Source organism: Xyrauchen texanus, chromosome 9 (genome assembly GCF_025860055.1).
Source record: "Xyrauchen texanus isolate HMW12.3.18 chromosome 9, RBS_HiC_50CHRs, whole genome shotgun sequence".
Lineage (NCBI taxonomy): Eukaryota > Metazoa > Chordata > Actinopteri > Cypriniformes > Catostomidae > Xyrauchen > Xyrauchen texanus.
Genome location: NC_068284.1, coordinates 14,417,771 through 14,439,702, shown reverse-complemented (window position 1 = coordinate 14,439,702; position 21,932 = coordinate 14,417,771). Strand labels below are relative to the sequence as shown.

Sequence of the window (21,932 nt, the reverse complement as noted above, 5' to 3'; positions counted from 1 at the left end):
CTATCGGACCCCCTCCAGTTTTAATAGGTTTGGTCTTACAGACACACCCACCTGCTGGTGATGCCAATTGGAGGATGGAGACATGGCCCATGTTATTTGATTGGGGTTTTGGATGAAGGTTCAGAGTTTTCTATGTGACATTTTGGGCACTCGGATTTCGTTTTGCCCTAGAATCTGTGTTTTGGGCTATGGGGAGGTCATCGATGTGGGGAATAACACAAAGAATTGGGTCCAGACCAGTGTGACGGCTGCCAAACAGATTATTTTGAGGGGCTGAAAGTCATCTGGAGCACCCCCATTTCAGGAGTGGTGTATGGACATTGGGAGGGTAGCAACATATGATGAAGTGGTAATTAGTAGACAGGGAAATTTGGATTTGTTTGCTTGGAAATGGGGTAAATGTTTGGCGTTCTTGGAGGGCTCTCGGGGAGAGGTAGCTGAGAGAGAGGTTTAGATGTAGATGTGTGTGATTATTATATTTGTATTTATTTATTTATTTTTATGTGTATTTGCTCATGTGACCACAGGAGTGTTTGTTGGGGGTCGAGGTGTGGGTTTAATGTTAAATGCTGATTCCATTTATATATGTTTTTCTTTTCGTGTTTTCTGTGTGAATCAATAAAAATGTAAAAAATCACATAAAAGTGTACATAGAACTGCGTTCATAGTTTGCTTGACGTACCACAATGCCGTCACTGGCCCCTGTCGTGAGGTAGATATTATCAGGGTCAGAGGCAACACCGCCGTCCCTGCGTTTGATGTAGCTTGCAATGTCGTGTCTTATACAGTCAATGCCCTGACTTGTTGTGTATGCACCTAGGGGGAGAGCAAGGGGAGGAACAGAACAAAGAGAGGAGGTGTGAAACTCAAACAAAAAACATGTTTCAAAAACTAACAACAGCTTTTTAATCAGTAACATCACTGAGCAGATTAAGGGATATTGAGTAACATACGCTGTTATCAATTAATACAGTAAGAGTAGAGTTCAGTGTATCATCACTTATTATCAAGTGCAATGAAAAGCTTATGGGCAGTCAAATAACAAGTTGATATTTGACTGCTTTTGTATCAACATCAAGATTTTAGGTTAAACGTTATATGAATGTATATGGGAAAGTGTATTTTTTAGCTGTGACAGGTCACCCTTTATTTAAAAGTTGTTTTTTTTCACCTTAATTTAATCACCTTTTTTGTGTATATTAACATTCAATTAAACTCAACATGGAATCAAAGTGCAAATATTCCATGTAGTATCTCAATAAAACGGTTCTAAGTTCAGTCATGAAACTCTACATGGTGCAAGCTAATAGGTCCAAGCTGATAACCAATCAACTTGTGTGCTTTCTCTTTGTCTAACATTTAAATTCCCTCAGTTGTTTGCAGGTAATTCTGTTTCACTGGAGTGTGCAACAAGAGTTTTCTTTTTGAAACCCCCCCACCTACCCAGCACCACCTGTCCAGAGCTGCTTCAAGGTAACTGTATGTAGGTCTAATTGTGCAGCAGCAGCATGTCTAACATGCTCAACATATTATGTACAGTATGTGTATGTTCTAGCAGTGACAGATCTACGTAATTGCTTTGCAGCCGCTAAGATGTCATTATGACACCATAAATGTATTAATTGAGTTTTCAAGACTGAACTGAGGTCATAGAAGCAGCATGCATAATAATTATACACAACTTAGAACAATGTTATTTAAAATTAGTTTGTAATGAAGCATATCAAGTCACATCGCAGTGCACCATTGTCACGGCTTGAAACGTCCACATACCTATGCTGTTCCCTCCACATGCCTGCAAAATACGTCTTGCTCGGTTTTTAGCATCCTCTGGAAACTTGTTATCCTCAAGCAGTTGTGGATAAGTACACAAAGCCATCACCTTGAAAACAATCGTGTTATGAGGCTACAGAATATCTATGGAAACAATTCTGTGCATTCAAAAACAAAATAAAAATAATAACATGACAGGTAAAATAAGAGAACTTGGTTAATGCTCAGACTGCAATGACTATATGTTTTAATTTGTATGTGTTCCTTTTAAAGTGGAACAACTGAAAATCAGTTTTTGTGATACTAAGATTTCCAAAGTGAGAATCTTTTCAGCAAAAGTTTTTACATTGATTAATGCATGGAACAGTTTAAAATGCATTGGACCTTCAAGCATTGGAAGATTCATTGACTGGAAATGACTTGTCAGCAAAATGAGAGGGGAGAAAGCTACCTGTCGAAAGAAGGTGATTGGTCGTTGGCCCATAGCATGAGCATCTCCGATATTTGCTTTAATGACCTCTTTGAAAGGCTTCTTGACCCCCTGTAATGGAGTGAAATACATAACATACAAAATTAGACAGCATGCAATGACATCTAGCACAGATGTTATAAGTAATGAGTTCTTCAAAATGAGCATATGCTATTTGGCATTTGTGGATAGGTGCTATGCGCATTGCAATGTGGTTTCCAGGGTGTTCTGGGTGGTTGCTTAATGGTCCAAGTCAAAAGTTCCCATCCCAATATATGGCTTGGGTCGATACTTCATTATGTCTGAGATTGTTTTGCCTGTTAATTAATTCTTATTAAGTCTGATTGCTTAAAGTCATAGCACACCTCTTCTTAACAACCGCACAATTTGAGGTGTAGTTCATGTCATTTGCCAAAACCGTGCGGGATGAATTACTCACCAAATTTGAAAACTTTGTCAAAGTGTGATCAATAGGAATAGTGATGCTTGCCTTAGCAAATACCACTAATAATCTATGTTGCAGTGTTTTTATTAACTTCTTACTAGGGTAGCAGCGGTATACCGGTTTCACGGTATACCACGGTTTGAAAATTGACAGTTATCATACCATGTACATTTGCTTATCTACAGTATTGAGAAAAAAATGCAACCGAATGGAGAATTTCACTTGCGCATGCGCATCTCCTTTATTCCTTGTCTGCCTGTCAGACTCGTCAACTTGCAACACACACACACACACACACACACACACGCACGTACGCACAGCGGAGAAAATGTCTGAGAGAAGCGAGGCGAGGGGGTCTGACATGAGTGTGTGTGTGTGTGAGTTAAAGCAGTGTTTCTCTACTGGTCTATTTGGACTGGGTTGCGGAAAGCAGAGAAAGAGCAATGTCATGGTTCTCCCATTGAAGATATTTTGGCGGCCGCCCGAGTGATCTACTATTTAGGACTGCCGACATAGATTTAATGATAATCTCGCAAACAGCTAAAGCAGACATGGGCAACATACGGCCCGCGATCCGGATCAGGCCCTCCACATGGTTTAATGGGGCCCACGGGCTGGATCAGGCCCTCCACATGGTTTAATGGGGCCCACGGGCTGGATCAGGCCCTCCACATGGTTTAATGGGGTCCGCGGCTCATTTATCGTAAAAGCTTTTTTATTTTTCATTGGATATTTCAGTTAACTTGCATTGGGACCTAACGCGTCTCCACAAGTGTTTAACATGCTCAAGGTTGCCAGATAAGAGACAAAACACCCCCAGTTTGAGATTTATACTTGCACAAATTGGAAATATTCCGCCTAATGTTATACTTATTTTGTGCAATCTGGCAAACATGTACGTCTCGCTTTCCCCTTTGAACAAATTTAGTGATCTGTAGTGCAATATCCGGCTCAAGGAAAAGTGTTATACGGCTACTCTGTGTCCATTCTTGAGGTTGCTTGTGATGTTTGATGCTACTAATTTTGCAGGTAAACCTTCTCAGTGATTTCTCAGTGAAAAGTAGATCTCGGCATCATTGAAATGCGAGCAAAAGCAAGCCAGAGACGAATATGTAAATGTATTTTTTATTTGTGCAATTTAAAAACGTTGAAGTCCCTTCGCAACTGTATGTTAATCTAACTCTTGCAGTAAATATTTATCATATTTCTGCAGTCTGTGTTATTCAGTTGTGTGCTGAAAGTCAATCCACCGAGGAGACCCGCATCATGACTCTTTTAGCATGTAAACGGGTAATGTTTTAGAAAAAAAAAAAAGTAAACTCGCCGCTTTGCGACAAACAGAGCTTTGTTCTATAAATTTCTTTTTTTTAATTATTATTAAAACTGAATAATATAGTAACAGGGAAGTAGAGATGGCAAAATAAATGTATAATCTCTACCTTTATTCAGTTTTTTAATGCCTGATAGAAAAGTATCTTTGTAGAGCAATATAATACTTTAGGCAATTGCAGAATAGTCTCACTAGTCACAGACACACTTCAGAAAATACACAAATATTTTTGGGCTTAAAATATACAAAAACCAAATCAATGCAGATCATTGTATCTCAAAAGTAATACAATGTGGCCCCCTATGCACTACTTACAGCCCGATGTGGCCCCTTTACCAAAATAGTTAAAAATATTAATAATTACACACATCACCTTTACAAATTTGTTTCAGGATTTTACATGAGTAAAAGAAACTGTTATATTCTGACAATGTTTTAGTTTCATATGAAATAATCTAAAAGGTAGAATCTATTAGACCTCATTTTATATCAACAGTGGCAGTTTTAGTTAAAGTTTCAAGATGTGTTTCAGCTAGTATTTATTTTTCATAAATACATTAATTTATTATTATTTAAGACTAGCACACTGACCATGGTAATGAGGAGCCTTTCCTTCTGTGTAATATGTGTATAAATATTTAATATTAGTTAACAAACAGGATAATAATGGGCTCATATGCTCTTCAATTTTTAAAAGGGGGAGAGACAAATTCCTGAAGATTTCGTTGTCATCAACAAAAATAATGACACTTGATGCATGTCCTTGTATTGGAATACCATTAACAAAACTGCGACATAAAAGGAAATGCAACCCAGGATACATTAAATACAGGTTATGTTTAATCTATGGCAGGTCGCCACTTGATTTCCAATGTAAAATCTGTCCTGAAGTAAAACCAGTTGAGAACCACTGGGTTAAAGGGACTGAGAAGAGCAGTCTGGCTGTACTGTCACGCATCTACAGTATATGTTAATTATTAATAATCATAGGACATTACTTAAAAAGCTCACACAGCTGATGTTATTTTTCATTTAGTAGTTCATTTAACATGCTATGATAACATGTAAACTAACATGCTTTAGTTATATAACATGTTATAGTTACATTATTTTTATCATGTTTATAATTTGGTTTATTATAATTCTGTTAGCTTTCTTATTTTTTCTATTTATTTATTTTCAAAAGGGAGACTTTTCTTACACATATGTACCAACAGTGGACGCCGCATCATTCTTAAAAGTGTAACACATACTTCAATCAAATAAATGGTTTCAAGTTTCAATTATAATGGTGTTTGCTCAAAAAAAATAAAAATAAATAAATAACCCTTCTGTTTTCACTAATTATAGTAATTGTGTAATACCGTGAAACCGTGATATTTTCTGAGACGGTTATCATACTGTGAAAATCTCATACCGTTGCAACCCTACTTCATACTTTGTCTGATCAGCAGAGGATAGAGTGTTGCCTTATCTGGAAAGTAAACATGCAGCAAGGGTCATTAGTACTGCTGATGGCAGTGCTTTTTCAGTCCCCTTCAGTCCGCCTGTCTGTTTACCAAGTTCAAAAGCACTTTAACAGTGTGCGTCTGGAGCCTCACAAACAACCTTCCTGTCACTCTCACTGCATGCTGATTGCATTACACAAACATCTTGTTTTTCCAATACTTTATCCCCCTCTCTAATGCAAAGACAGACCAAATACACAGTTCTACCAGAGTAAAACAATTGCTTTATTGTCATTTGAGAAGTGTTTGAGAATTTTCAACAATACCCTTCTGCAAGCTTAGAAAAATTATAAACTATAATACTTTATGGAGTGAAAGCATATAAAACATTTCTAAATGAATGTGCAGGAGATATCATCCATTAGAGTTTAACAAATGATTTGTCATTATATACTATTATGTTAAGCTTTATTTCTTCCAGTGTCAAAAAGCTCTGCTTTGACTGAAAATATTCCTTAAATGGCAGGCGACTGATCTAAACTTCATATAAGAATGTAGCTAGAGCATGTCCTTACCTGATCAGCAGGAATTTATTCCTTGAATCCGATTTCCATACACAACACAGTAGCATAATGACATTTAGACTTCGTTGGGAATATATACACTCACAGGCCACTTTATTTGGTACACCTGTACATCTACTTATTCATGCGATTATTTAATCAGCCAATCATCTGGCAATAGTGTAATGTATAAAATCATTCAGATATGGGTCGGGAACATCAGAATGGGGAAAAAAATCTGTCGACAACTCGTTGAAACTTGAGGCAGATGGGCTACAATAGCAGAAGACCACTTTGGGTTCCACTTCTGTAAGCCAAGAACAGAAAGCTGAGGCTGCATTGCCCAACCATCATCTGCTATTGTAGCCCATCTGTCTCAAGGTTCAACATGTTGTGCATTCTGAGATACTATTCTACTCACTACAATTGTGCAGAGTGGTTATCTGAGTTACTGTAGCCTTTCTGTCAGCTCCAACTAGTCTGGCCACTCCACTGACCTCTCTCATCAACAAGGCATTTACGTCTGATGAACTGCCGCTCACTGGATGTTTTGGTTTTTTGGCACCATTCTGATTAACATATAGAGACTGTTGTGCATTCAACAATCATGCCACAGTCAAACTCACTGAGATCAAATTTTTTCCCCATTCTGTTGGTTGATGTGAAAATTAACTGAAGCTCCTGACCTGCATGATTTTATATGTTGCACTGCTGCCATGACCCATTATGACATATGCCTAATATGCTGTTAGTCCTCCACAAGTCGCAAAAACTGCGCCGACCCACTGAGACATGGACTCTACAAAACCCCTAAAGGTGTCCTGTGGTATCTGGCACCAAGACTTTAGCAGCAGATCCTTCAAGTCCTGCAAGTTATGAGGTGTAGCCACTGTGGATCGGACTTGTTGGTCCATCAAATCCCACAGATGCTCAGTCGGATTGAGATCTGGGGAACTCTTCATCATGTTCCTCAAACTATTCCTGAACAATGTGTGCAGTGTGGCTGAGCACATTATCCTGCTGAAAGAGGCTATTTCCATCAGGAAATACCATTGCCATGAAGGGGGTGACACTTTTCTAGGAGTAATTTTAAACTTTTTCTAGTCTAAGAAAGATTTTTGTCCCTAAATAATCCATTATAGATGATTTTGTGTCAACAAATTTCTTTCATCATTTATCAAATAGCAGAAACTTTAGGAACATCTGTTCTGAGTTGTTTTGTGTTTGATTATGCCTCCCACATTTCATCCTGTCCCTCTGGCTCCAGCTGTTTGGAATTCAACAAACAACAGCAACACTCCCAGTATTTGGTGCCGATGGGACTAGATCACAAGCTGCAGACTGCACATCTGTTCCTGTCTAGGGTGAAACAGACACTCTATCCAGCAGAACCAGATGCATCTGCCAGAACGTCTCACCTACCCCACAGACAGATTTCCTACTGGTCAGAAAGTAGAGATGATTCTTAACTCCAGCCAATCAGAGGCAGCCATGGACTACCACCCCTAAAGCAAAGAAAACCTTTAATCCATTTTAAAAAGAGGGCAGATGTTTTTGTTGGAAGGAGGTTGTCAAAAATTTAAAAGGCATGAGTGAGAGTGCATGGGTCATATTTCACAAAGCATTTTTGTAGTCATTACAACTGGCCTTTTTCAGGGCTCTATCACTGCCATTCATTTATATAGTGTTAATGAATTTGCCGGATATGGGGGAAAAACACACTACAAGGTTGTCTATTAATAAGTGGAGTGGTTTAACCAATTCACCCTATATGTACATGTATATTTATGTATACTATTTATATAACTAAGGGAAAAATACTATTAAATTCAAATTATTGTATCTTTTTCCTTCAACTTGTTTAGTGATTTCCTTACATTTGTGCTATATAAGTTTTTGCTTTGGCAATATTTTAATCATTTACAGTCATGCCAATAAAGCTTTGTTAACTGTCACTATAGGAGAAAGAGAGAAACAAGAGAGTGAAAGAGTGGGTAAAACAGTGTTTAAGAAATGTAGAAAGACAAGGAGTAATAGAGTAGGCAAGTAAACAGGAGAGAGAGTAAGCTTTTTAAAGAAAGCGTGAGAGAGATTTGTAAAGTATTAGATGAAGGCCACCTTTGTCATGCGTAACTTTCCCAGAAACCAAAAACCAAAGATCTAACAAAGGGAGCAAAGTCTATCACAGTGTGCATATGTGTCTGCTTTCCATAATTTCATGAAATCCCTGAACAGATTAAAAAAAAAACTTGATTGCATTATTTTAACATGATTCAAGGAAAATGTTACTTTTATGTAACTTTTGTCAGTAACAAGAGTGAGCTGTGGCTAAACTATTTTATTATCCTCTCATACAGTTCACTTATTGTTTTTGCAGTGAACGTTCCCGGATTCTAGCACAGTATGTGCAGATATTGTCATTGTGACTGTCGGTACCTTGTTGCATCCAAGCTCTTGGCTTTTGGGTGAAGCACAATGAACACTGGTGTGCATTACATATGGTGAATAAATTAGATTTTGACTCTGGATATCTGGTTTTGCTGATTAGGGATGGAGAGCAATACAGGAAGCAAATGAATATGTGTGAAGCTGAAATTAAATTAAATACCAGTTAACAGACCATGCAGGCAAGAATTAGCATGATTTATTAAAACACATCATGGAAAATTATCTGGTCAGAATAACATTTTCTAATGGCCTGTTCACATCAAGGCGAATGTTCTTTCTAAACAAGCTTTTGAATGGGAACGATGGATTCCAATGGCGCTATTCACACCGGGTACAGCAAATTGTCTGCCGACAATCTGAAGTTTTTCCTTCGGACTGCAATGAAAACTGACTGACCAAAGTGATGAGCTATTTGTTATTTTTCCAGCATGTTGGTGGCACTAATTAACTGGAAAACACTAGCATTGTACATGCAGCTGATACCCACATCCAAAATGATATACCATACTTAAAAATGAAGAGTTGCAATGAACCCTTTGTACTGCAAATGTAAACCCGGTCTGTATTCGAAAGTCTGCCTATAATACAGTATGTGTGCATGTACTATAATGTTCATACACATAAAGACTCAGAGTGTATTCCTGTGCTTTTACTCATCTCACGCGCAAAAAAACGTAAATACAACGCAACTATGAAGTAAATAAATAATATAGAAGCTGAACACACATTCATTCTTTTTAGAATATTTATTATATGTGATGATACCTCAGATTTTATAATATACCAGGTGTTTTGTCTTAATGTTTATAATTTAATATGCATATCACTGTTGTATTCTCATGGGATTAAAAATAACAGTGAGGTTCGCAATTTGTTTGCACTAAGCTTGTAGTAAAATCAAATGTTCTGTTCTGTAGACAAAGGAATTGTAGAACCACACTGCTAGTTTTATTGCAATGACAATATAACAAATTTTTCGTGTAGCGGTGCTCTTTTCTAAAAACAAGATGTTGATCTGTAGGGAAAGTGTCTCCTTATAAATTCAGCAGTTTTTAGCAACAGATGTTTGACACTGGAATTTAATAATCAATCCATTTGTGTTCATTCCTGGAAGGTTTTTCACACATTATGTAATTCACTTAAAAACCACCAATTTAAAGAGCAAGGTAAGAACTTGACAAACAGAGATGCTCTCCGTTCCCACGACAATCAACGCTGACTCTGGAATGTGATTTTATGAAGGGCTTGACCATAGAGGTGAGCACAGTTTACATTCCACAGTACCCAGCAGCAATGGGGATCGCTACGAGATCTAAACTAACTAAATGAATGACAAAGGATGAACTTAGTCACTGAAAAGTGATGACAACATTGCAAACATTGTGGTTGTGAAATATGGAAAAACTGGAGGATACAGATTAACAGATAGACAGACATTGGTCTGGCCTTTGCATATCTGTCATCGATTCAGCCCTGATGTAAAAATCTTCTCTTAAATTTCAATCCACTCCAGTAACAACTTTAAAAATGTTTAACCAGACAACTTTGAAGTGCCTTTTTGAATCTCAAACAGAAAATATACTCCCTTCAACGTAATTGCCCTTTACTCAGTACACTGTAAAAAGTGGTCACCTGAAATTGTTACTTTAAGGAGCTATTTACGGTGGCTGAGTAGTGCACAACACAACCAAATTAGACAGACCGTAATACAGCTAAATTAAGCCACATCACAATGGAAATAAGCCACAACACAATAAAATTAAGCCACAACACATCAGAATTAACAGAAAATAAATATTTTGTATGGCAGTCTGACTTAATGCATGACCACAGCAAGTCACTACAAGAGTTCCTCACTCAACTCATCACAAAGAGCATTGAACAGGGAACTGAATGTTTCCCCTATATGCTTTGCCGTCCAAGTGGGTGCTACAGCCTGCATACAGCTCATTTCGCAGAAGCAGGACACCTTCTAAGAGCTGCTGGTATGCAAGAAGTGCTGCAGATAATGTGAAGTAATTTTTGTATCATTGCCTGTTACGGATTCGAGCAAATGTTGATAAGTTTATGTGCAAAAAGAGTTCTGGTAGAAATGCAACCAGGTATTGGCCAGAGCAATTAAGGACAAATAAGTACAGCGTTTTATCACCATTTATTTTTTTATAATATTGTTGTGTTTTGTCTTATTAATTTGTCATGCTGTGGCTTCAATTCATTGTGTTGTATCTTAACTTTGTTGTGCTGTTGCTTATTTCCTTTGTGGCCTTATTTCATTGTGTTGTGGCCGAATTTCATTGTGTTGTGGCCTATTTCAGTTGTGCTGGTTTATTTTCATTGTGTTGTGGCCTAATTTTATCGTGTTTTCGCAGAATTTCGTCGTGTTGTTGCTTATTTCTGTTGTGTTATGGCTTATTTAGTTGTGGCTTATTTCGGTTGTGTTGTAGCCGAATTATGATGTGTTGTGGCTTATTTCAATAACGTTGTGGCTTCATTTCAGGTGTGTTGTGCACTAATTTCATTGTGTTGTGGCTCATTTCAGTAACGTTTTGGCTTGATTTCGGTTGTGTTGTAGCTGAATTTCAGTTGTGTTGTGGCTGAATTTCAGTTGTGTTGTGGCTGAATTTCGGTTGTGTTGTGGCTGAATTTCGGTTGTGTTGTGGCTTTTTCAGTAACGTTGTGTCTGAATTTCGGTTGTGTTGTGGCTGAATTTCAGTTGTGTTGTGGCTATTTCAGTAACGTTGTGTCTGAATTTCGGTTGTGTTGTGGCTGAATTTCGTTGTGTTGTGGCTTTTTCAGTAACGTTGTGTCTGAATTTCAGTTGTGTTGTGGCTTTTTCAGTAACGTTGTGGTTTAATTTCGGTTGTGTTGTGGCTGAATTTCGTTGTGTTGTGGCTGAATTTCAGTTGTGTTGTGGCATTTTCAGTAATGTTGTGGCTTAATTTCGGTTGGGTTATGGCTGAATTTCGGTTGTGTTGTGGCCTCATTTCATTGGGTTGTGGCCGGATTTAATTGTGTTGTGGCCAGATTTTCATTGTGTAGTGGCCTCATTTCAGTAACGTTGTGGCTGAATTTCGTTGTGTTGTGGCTGAATTTCAGTTGTGTTGTGGCTGAATTTCAGTAACGTTGTGGCTGAATTTCAGTTGTGTTGTGGCTTTTTCAGTAACGTTGTGTCTGAATTTCTGTTGTGTTGTGGCTGAATTTTGTTGTGTTGTGGCTTTTTCAGTAACGTTGTGGCTTAATTTCGGTTGTGTTATGGCTGAATATCGGTTGTGTTGTGGCTGAATTTCGGTTGTGTTGTGGCTGAATTTCGGTTGTGTTGTGGCTTTTTCAGTAACGTTGTGGCTTAATTTCGGTTGTGTTATGGCTGAATATCGGTTGTGTTGTGGCTGAATTTTAATTTGTGACTTATTTTCATTGTGTTGTGGCCTCATTTCATTGTGTTGTGGCCTCATTTCATTGGGTTGTGGCCGGATTTTCATTGGGTTGTGGCTTCATTTCGGTTGTGTTGTGGCCTAATTTCATTGTGTTGTGGCTCATTTCAGTAACGTTGTGGCCTAATTTAATTGTGTTGTGGATCATTTCAGCAACACAGTGGCTTCATTTCGGTTGTGTTGTGGCCTAATTTCATTGTGTTGTGGCTCATTTCAGTAATGTTTTGGCTTAATTTCGGTTGTGTTGTGGCTGAATTTCAGTTGTGTTGTGTCTGAATTTGGTTGTGTTGTGGCTTTTTCAGTAACGTTGTGGCTTCATTTCGGTTGTGTTGTGGCTTTTTCAGTAACGTTGTGTCTGAATTTCGGTTGTGTTGTGGCTGAATTTCAGTTGTGTTGTGGCTATTTCAGTAACGTTGTGTCTGAATTTCGGTTGTGTTGTGGCTGAATTTCGTTGTGTTGTGGCTTTTTCAGTAACGTTGTGTCTGAATTTCGGTTGTGTTGTGGCTTTTTCAGTAACGTTGTGGTTTAATTTCGGTTGTGTTGTGGCTGAATTTCAGTTGTGTTGTGTCTGAATTTGGTTGTGTTGTGGCTTTTTCAGTAACGTTGTGGCTTCATTTCGGTTGTGTTGTGGCTTTTTCAGTAACGTTGTGTCTGAATTTCAGTTGTGTTGTGGCTGAATTTCAGTTGTGTTGTGGCTGAATTTCAGTAACGTTGTGTCTGAATTTCGGTTGTGTTGTGTCTGAATTTCGGTTGTGTTGTGGCTGAATTTCGTTGTGTTGTGGCTTTTTCAGTAACGTTGTGTCTGAATTTCGGTTGTGTTGTGGCTTTTTCAGTAACGTTGTGGTTTAATTTCGGTTGTGTTGTGGCTGAATTTCAGTTGTGTTGTGGCATTTTCAGTAATGTTGTGGCTTAATTTCGGTTGGGTTATGGCTGAATTTCGGTTGTGTTGTGGCCTCATTTCATTGGGTTGTGGCCGGATTTAATTGTGTTGTGGCCGGATTTTCATTGTGTAGTGGCCTCATTTCAGTAACGTTGTGGCTGAATTTCGTTGTGTTGTGGCTGAATTTCAGTTGTGTTGTGGCTTTTTCAGTAACATTGTGGCTGAATTTCAGTTGTGTTGTGGCTTTTTCAGTAACGTTGTGTCTGAATTTCTGTTGTGTTGTGGCTGAATATCGGTTGTGTTGTGGCTGAATTTCGGTTGTGTTGTGGCTGAATTTCGGTTGTGTTGTGGCTGAATTTCGGTTGTGTTGTGGCTTTTTCAGTAACGTTGTGGCTTAATTTCGGTTGTGTTATGGCTGAATATCGGTTGTGTTGTGGCTGAATTTTAATTTGTGACTTATTTTCATTGTGTTGTGGCCTCATTTCATTGTGTTGTGGCCTCATTTCATTGGGTTGTGGCCGGATTTTCATTGGGTTGTGGCTTCATTTCGGTTGTGTTGTGGCCTAATTTCATTGTGTTGTGGCTCATTTCAGTAACGTTGTGGCCTAATTTAATTGTGTTGTGGATCATTTCAGCAACACAGTGGCTTCATTTCGGTTGTGTTGTGGCCTAATTTCATTGTGTTGTGGCTCATTTCAGTAATGTTTTGGCTTAATTTCGGTTGTGTTGTGGCTGAATTTCAGTTGTGTTGTGTCTGAATTTGGTTGTGTTGTGGCTTTTTCAGTAACGTTGTGGCTTCATTTCGGTTGTGTTGTGGCTTTTTCAGTAATGTTGTGGCTTAATTTCAGTTGTGTTGTGGCTGAATTTTGTGTTGTGGCTTATTTAGGTTGTGTTGTGGTTGAATTTCGTTGTGGCTTATGTTGGTTGTGTTGTGGCTGAATTTCGGTTGTGTTGTGGCTTTTTCAGTAACGTTGTGGCTGAATTTCGGTTGTGTTGTGGCTGAATTTTGTGTTGTGGCTTATTTAGGTTGTGTTGTGGTTGAATTTCATTGTGGCTTATGTTGGTGGTGTTGTGGCTTATATTCGTTGTGGCCGGATTTAATTGTGTTGTGGCCGGATTTTCATTGTGTAGTGGCCTCATTTCAGTAACGTTGTGGCTGAATTTCGTTGTGTTGTGGCTGAATTTCAGTTGTGTTGTGGCTTTTTCAGTAACGTTGTGTCTGAATTTCGGTTGTGTTGTGGCTGAATTTCGTTGTGTTGTGGCTTTTTCAGTAACGTTGTGGCTTAATTTCGGTTGTGTTATGGCTGAATTTTAATTTGAGACTTATTTTCATTGTGTTGTGGCCTCATTTCATTGTGTTGTGGCCTCATTTCATTGGGTTGTGGCCGGATTTTCATTGGGTTGTGGCCGGATTATGATGTGTTGTGGCTTCATTTCGGTTGTGTTGTGGTCTAATTTCATTGTGTTGTGGCTCATTTCAGTAAAGTTGTGGCCTAATTTCATTGTGTTGTGGCTCATTTCAGCAACACAGTGGCTTCATTTCGGTTGTGTTGTGGCCTAATTTCATTGTGTTGTGGCTTTTTCAGTAACGTTGTGGCTTCATTTCGGTTGTGTTGTGGCTTTTCAGTAACGTTGTGGCTTAATTTCGGTTGTGTTATGGCTGAATTTCGGTTGTGTTGTGGCTGAATTTCGGTTGTGTTGTGGCTTCATTTCGGTTGTGTTGTGGCTTTTTCAGTAACGTTGTGTCTGAATTTCGGTTGTGTTGTGGCTGAATTTCGTTGTGTTGTGGCTTTTTCAGTAACGTTGTGGCTTAATTTCGGTTGTGTTATGGCTGAATTTTAATTTGAGACTTATTTTCATTGTGTTGTGGCCTCATTTCATTGTGTAGTGGCCTCATTTCAGTAACGTTGTGGCTGAATTTCAGTTGTGTTGTGGCTTTTTCAGTAACGTTGTGGCTGAATTTCAGTTGTGTTGTGGCTTTTTCAGTAACGTTGTGTCTGAATTTCTGTTGTGTTGTGGCTGAATTTTGTTGTGTTGTGGCTTTTTCAGTAACGTTGTGGCTTAATTTCGGTTGTGTTATGGCTGAATATCGGTTGTGTTGTGGCTGAATTTCGGTTGTGTTGTGGCTGAATTTCGGTTGTGTTGTGGCTTTTTCAGTAACGTTGTGGCTTAATTTCGGTTGTGTTATGGCTGAATATTGGTTGTGTTGTGGCTGAATTTTAATTTGTGACTTATTTTCATTGTGTTGTGGCCTCATTTCATTGTGTTGTGGCCTCATTTCATTGGGTTGTGGCCGGATTTTCATTGGGTTGTGGCTTCATTTCGGTTGTGTTGTGGCCTAATTTCATTGTGTTGTGGCTCATTTCAGTAACGTTGTGGCCTAATTTAATTGTGTTGTGGATCATTTCAGCAACACAGTGGCTTCATTTCGGTTGTGTTGTGGCCTAATTTCATTGTGTTGTGGCTCATTTCAGTAATGTTTTGGCTTAATTTCGGTTGTGTTGTGGCTGAATTTCAGTTGTGTTGTGTCTGAATTTGGTTGTGTTGTGGCTTTTTCAGTAACGTTGTGGCTTCATTTCGGTTGTGTTGTGGCTTTTTCAGTAATGTTGTGGCTTAATTTCAGTTGTGTTGTGGCTGAATTTTGTGTTGTGACTTATTTAGGTTGTGTTGTGGTTGAATTTCGTTGTGGCTTATGTTGGTTGTGTTGTGGCTGAATTTCGGTTGTGTTGTGGCTTTTTCAGTAACGTTGTGGCTGAATTTCGGTTGTGTTGTGGCTGAATTTTGTGTTGTGGCTTATTTAGGTTGTGTTGTGGTTGAATTTCATTGTGGCTTATGTTGGTGGTGTTGTGGCTTATATTCGTTGTGGCCGGATTTAATTGTGTTGTGGCCGGATTTTCATTGTGTAGTGGCCTCATTTCAGTAACGTTGTGGCTGAATTTCGTTGTGTTGTGGCTGAATTTCAGTTGTGTTGTGGCTTTTTCAGTAACGTTGTGTCTGAATTTTGGTTGTGTTGTGGCTGAATTTCGTTGTGTTGTGGCTTTTCAGTAACGTTGTGGCTTAATTTCGGTTGTGTTATGGCTGAATTTTAATTTGAGACTTATTTTCATTGTGTTGTGGCCTCATTTCATTGTGTTGTGGCCTCATTTCATTGGGTTGTGGCCGGATTTTCATTGGGTTGTGGCCGGATTTTCATTGGGTTGTGGCTTCATTTCGGTTGTGTTGTGGTCTAATTTCATTGTGTTGTGGCTCATTTCAGTAAAGTTGTGGCCTAATTTCATTGTGTTGTGGCTCATTTCAGCAACACAGTGGCTTCATTTCGGTTGTGTTGTGGCCTAATTTCATTGTGTTGTGGCTTTTTCAGTAACGTTGTGGCTTCATTTCGGTTGTGTTGTGGCTTTTCAGTAACGTTGTGGCTTAATTTCGGTTGTGTTATGGCTGAATATCGGTTGTGTTGTGGCTGAATTTCGGTTGTGTTGTGGCTGAATTTCGGTTGTGTTGTGGCTTTTTCAGTAACGTTGTGTCTGAATTTCGGTTGTGTTGTGGCTGAATTTCGTTGTGTTGTGGCTTTTTCAGTAACGTTGTGGCTTAATTTCGGTTGTGTTATGGCTGAATTTTAATTTGAGACTTATTTTCATTGTGTTGTGGCCTCATTTCATTGTGTTGTGGCCTCATTTCATTGTGTTGTGGCCGGATTTTCATTGGGTTGTGGCCGGATTTTCATTGGGTTGTGGCCGGATTATGATGTGTTGTGGCTTCATTTCGGTTGTGTTGTGGTCTAATTTCATTGTGTTGTGGCTCATTTCAGTAAAGTTGTGGCCTAATTTCATTGTGTTGTGGCTCATTTCAGCAACACAGTGGCTTCATTTCGGTTGTGTTGTGGCCTAATTTCATTGTGTTGTGGCTTTTTCAGTAACGTTGTGGCTTCATTTCGGTTGTGTTGTGGCTTTTTCAGTAATGTTGTGGCTTAATTTTGTTTGTGTTGTGGCTGAATTTTGTGTTGTGGCTTATGCTGGTTGTGTTGTGGCTTTTTCAGTAACGTTGTGGCTTAATTTCGGTTGTGTTATGGCTGAATTTCGGTTGTGTTGTGGCTGAATTTTGTGTTGTGGCTTATGTTGGTGGTGTTGTGGCTTATATTCGTTGTAATGTGGCCTCATTTCATTGATTTGAGGCCTTATTTCATTGTGTTGTGGCATATTTTGGTTGTGTTGGAGTTTAATTTTGTTGTGCAGTGGCTAAATTTGGTTGTATTCTGGCTTATTTTGTTGTGGCTAATTTTGGTCGTGTTGTGGCTTAATTTCAATGTGTTGTAGCTGAATTTCATTGTGTTGTAGCTGAATTTAATTGTGTTGTGTCTTATTTCTGTTGTGTTGTAGTTTATTTTGGTTGTGTTTTCAGCTTTTATTTGCTTTGATGATTTAGTTGTGTTGTGCAGCCCTTGGCCACCGTATCTATTTGTACCTGATTTAACTCTTTTTAGTAGTTTTCCAGGTGTAACAATGTATTTAGGTTAATTCAGAGACATTAAATAAGATTTTTGACTTGACTCAAACTAGTTAATTTAGATGTTACCATATGAAGCACATTTAATGTCGTGCAGAGATATTTTGAGAGGGCGGTGCCCGAAAACTATGAGAAATGGCACCCCACCACACTCCAAATTAATAATGAAAAATGTATTATCTCCAATAATCATTCAGTGTAGACAATTGTAGAACAACTATATGCCTGCATATTTATCTGGTCTGTGTTGTCGTTATTGCTGTAAACAACTAAAAAACAAATGGATGCAAATGTTTTAGTCTATCTAACGTTAGCTCCCAAAAGGTAAGAACTGCACAGTTTCACTGTTTATGGTAGCTCAGCTTATAAACTTGTTTTCCCACTGTTGAGGTTGTTACAAACAAAGATTGCACAATTGCCCCTTTATCCATGAAGCATGTTGCTTCCAATATGTACTTAAAGAAATTTGAATACTTGCTTGAATGAAAAGCTTAATAAAGCTTGAATTCAAATGCTTAAACCTGAGCAAAGGTGAAATACTTCACATACCTCTTTCAGCTCTTTCTCGATCTGCAACGCGCGCTGGACGATGGGTCCGCGGACCGCGTATTCAACCTTCTTCACGTTGGCGTTCATGGTGTCGATGGTGAGCACTTTCCCCCGACGCGGTAACGCACCGTTTTCGGACATCTTCTGATCTAGAAGTTCACTTTGGGCCGCAGGGAAAGAAGAAAGAGTCCTGTGGGGACAGCAAAAGTAAGGCAGCGGAGAAACGTTCAAAGGATGAGCCTTGGGGTACACAGCGGTGTAAACTTGGCATCTTCCCAATTTTAAAACTCTCACGCTCCTGTTAGATAACATGTGTGCAAACGGTCTCAAAGACCGAAAAACAGAAATCAAAAGTTTTGGAGGTAAAACTTTAACTTTGGTTATTTTGTTTATAAATGTTCGCGCGCACGTTTCGCTGGTCATCAACGCAGGTAGTGAAACATGAAAATGTCTACTAGAGAAGACCTTTGTACTGTGCATCAGATAGTTCGAGATTTCATAAGAAGTATTGATGGCCCCACTAAAACCCCACGCCTCGCACAGCTATTGGGCTTAAAAACAGTTTTGCCCCTCTAGTTAATTTTTCCACGGCTGCACCCCCTTTATGAATGGGGAGCTTTATAGACAGTACCTCCTCTCGCACCAGATTTTATTACGCACCAGAAATGTCAAGGGAAGCCTCTTCAGTTTCCGAGACGACAGACAGCAACGCTGGACCTATGTGAAGAAGTATATCTGAATTTTGCAACAAACTTTGACCGGTGTCGAACTTCCCCGCACGGTGCACCTCCTCCTATGTACTCTAAATCCAATAAGTGACAATAAAGCAAGCCAGCTCCTCCTATGTTGACTACAGCTCTCTCTGTGTCTTGTGAGAAAGACTGAGAATCATTGTGATCATATTACAGAGTTTTGTGTTCTTCGTAAAAAGGAGATATACAGCAATTTGTCGGAAAACGCAGGCTGAAAGGGAGAGGATGATGAATCTAATCACTTGTCATGTGATCAGCGACCATGTTTTTCTGAGCATCATGCTGTTTATTACTCAAACACTTTTGAGACTGGGGCTGGTTGTCACTAATCTGTTTTACATTAGCAAATATTTTGCTCAATAGACAGCATTTGTGGAATAATATTTATTACCTAATATATATATTATATATATAAAACACCCCTCATTTATTTATTTAAAACAAAAAAAAAGTACAAATCTGTGTATACAGGAAGGCACTTACAATGGAAGTGAATGGGGCCAATTTTTGGAGGGTTTAAAGTCAGACGTTTATAACTTAAAAAAAAAACCACTTACATTAATTCTTCTGTTAAAACTCATGTATTATTTGACCTGTAAAATCGTCGTTTTAGGGTTTACAGCATTTCATCGTCATAGCAACGAAGTTGTAAAACTGGCTATAACGTTATACAGAATAGTTTAGCGATTGTATCACACTAAAAATCATGTTTGACACATATTGTTTATGTCTTGTGGCTATATTTGAAATTGTGAGTATTTTAATGTTTACGGATTGGCCCCCATTCACTTCCATTGTAAGTGCCTCAATGAGCTGGTTTACATGCACACCAATATGCTGTTTACTCCAAAAATCATCTTATTTAAAAAATCAGACAAAGCAAGGAAACCGTGTTTACATGACATTTGAAATAATCGTGTTATTCCCTGCTTTTGACGTCAAAACACGAACACGTGCACACAATAGATAGGTAAAGGTGTTTACTTGTTAGATTTTTTGTTTTTTTTTTGTTTGTTTTTTTACTGTAAAAAGTGACAACTAGCCCCAGTCTCCTCTAACTTATATGAGCATCATGGGATCCAAAAGAGTAAGTTTGTTTTCTGCTTAATCACTATATACTTTCATTCAAGCAACAAACATGAGTATAAGATGTTCAGTTTGTAGTCCAAAAACCTGGAAGAGAATTCACCAAGGGTTCCCTCAGGATTATCCTAGTTTTTGTAATGAGGTTTTTGAATTTCTGTGTAAAATAAGGTCTGACAATACGTGGACATTTTGTTGTACTACATAAATTACACACTTTCATACCTCAAATGTGAATTTTGAAGGCGCCATGTTTTATTTTTATTTATTTATTTTTTTCAAAAAATACTTTAAGTATTTAATTCAAAACGGCTTCAAAATTCACGCTTGATGTGTGAAAGTGATGATGTAGAACAAAACGTCTACATTTATAATATTAAGTAATATTTACCATGCATTAAAAAAAAAAAAAAAACATTTTAAAAACCTGTAGGGAATCCAGAGGAAACCCATGGTGAATTAATTTATGGGACTCTACAAATTGACGTCACGGTTGAACAGCTCTGTTGACCTTATTCATAGTAGCGCCATCTTTGATATTTGATGGGAATGAAAACTGGGCTGTGAGGGATAGACTTCCTGTCCGTCTCTACAATGACTAGCAATATAAAAAGCTATATACATATATATATATACATATATATATACATATATATATATATATATATATATATATATATATATATATATATATAAAGCTCCTAGATCACATCAAGTTTTCTACAACTCGTGTTGTCTGGAGTCTTTTGCCTACTGAAACATATGAAAACATATTTTTTTCAATGTTTTGTCTGCAGAACGATCCAAAACACTTAAAACACATGTAGAAACCATTGATAAGACTTCCTCTTTTCCTTCAGCCTCGTTGTCATTCCCGTCAAAAATCAAAGATGGCGCTGCTGTCAATAAGGTATATTGTGCAATCTGAATGATTGCCTAAAGGTGCCTTGAGTAACTATTGTCTTTGTGTCATCTTGGACTTACACTGACACCTAGAAGCTTGGATGCAGCATCATTATAATCACTAGTTTTCAGTTTCAGATGCCATTGTTGAAATTTGGTATTCAGCCATGATTAATTTAATCAATGAGTGAAAGTGTCCAATAACAGGATGGTTACTGAGATTATGCAAGTATTATTCAGCTGGTCATGTGATTCTAACATGGCAGCCCCCATGAGGAGACCCTCTCCATTTAGAATAAAACAGCTTTTATAATGTTTCTGATATGACTGGAGTCTTCATTGTATGTCAGTGATTTCCTAAATACTGTATATTGCAAAATTACAATTCTTGTCTTTAGGAGTTAAACATTTTAATGAGGAAAAAATTAAGAGTGCACCTTTAAGACGTACCTTTTTTTATCCTGATAGGGTGCACAGATTTTTAATGATTTGTCAAATGATTTTCTCAAATTAGTGACACATTTAATTGCACACAATTCACAGAATGCATGTGACATTGCCCACAGTCATAAAGTATGACATAATGACAAGCAAATTATGTCATAATTGGCTTGAGTTGCAGCTCAAAGAGGACACATGAAAACAAAAAAATTTAATGCAAAAAAATTTTGCATTAATCAGAGAAGAATTAATTTGTAACCTTTCAATATTTCCTCATCACCCCATTTTCGTACAGCTTGCCATCTGTCCATGTACAATAGTAGGGTTTTATGCACAATTACAATAGATTCATTCATGTGGATTCAGTTATGAAGCGAGGTCTCATATCACCCCTTTGCCCACATTCATGCGCCCCACAATCAGGACATTTCAGGACTATGTAAAATGGTCACATGAAAGAAAAAGGTTAGACATTCTTTAGAAAATAAATGTGTATTTATCACGGTGGCTTTAAGCTATTCAAATTGGATAAAAAGGTAAATAGTAGCACAGCCATCAAGTTATTAAATAAGTTTCATTTTCTTAAATGTTATACAGTATCTATTGTTGAGGTCATGATGACATTATCACATATCTTATCTTTTGCACGGGCTTAGAGATAAAGTTCCTGTTTCCTCTAAAATAAGCTTAAATAAAGATTAAATTTAATTTAATTGAGAGATTTAACTGAGATTTGAAAATGTTTACATACAATTAAATGTATAATCATGAGAATAACAGTAGTTTTGTTTTTCTGTATTTAAAATTCTTCTTTACATTAAATATGATATAAACCTATAACCTGCAACTAATCTGATGATATGCAAGAACCATTAACAAGCACTCAGGGTGCTAATAAATATTAATAAAAGATAGTG

General features: G+C 37.9%; 1 protein-coding gene across 1 annotated transcript in view; it reads right to left on the bottom strand.

The window, feature by feature from the left end:
• LOC127649309 (alanine aminotransferase 2-like) overlaps positions 1 to 18,695 on the bottom strand; it is a 33,076-nt gene extending 14,381 nt beyond the window's left edge. The window contains exons 1-5 of the mRNA XM_052134362.1: positions 18,497 to 18,695; positions 17,837 to 18,026; positions 2,225 to 2,314; positions 1,774 to 1,882; positions 683 to 816 (exon numbers count right to left, since the gene is read on the bottom strand). Coding sequence (XP_051990322.1) covers positions 683 to 816; positions 1,774 to 1,882; positions 2,225 to 2,314; positions 17,837 to 17,977 — 474 coding nt within the window. The 5' untranslated portion in view covers positions 17,978 to 18,026; positions 18,497 to 18,695. The remainder of the gene's footprint in view (positions 1 to 682; positions 817 to 1,773; positions 1,883 to 2,224; positions 2,315 to 17,836; positions 18,027 to 18,496) is intronic.
• Positions 18,696 to 21,932: the final 3,237 nt, after the last annotated feature.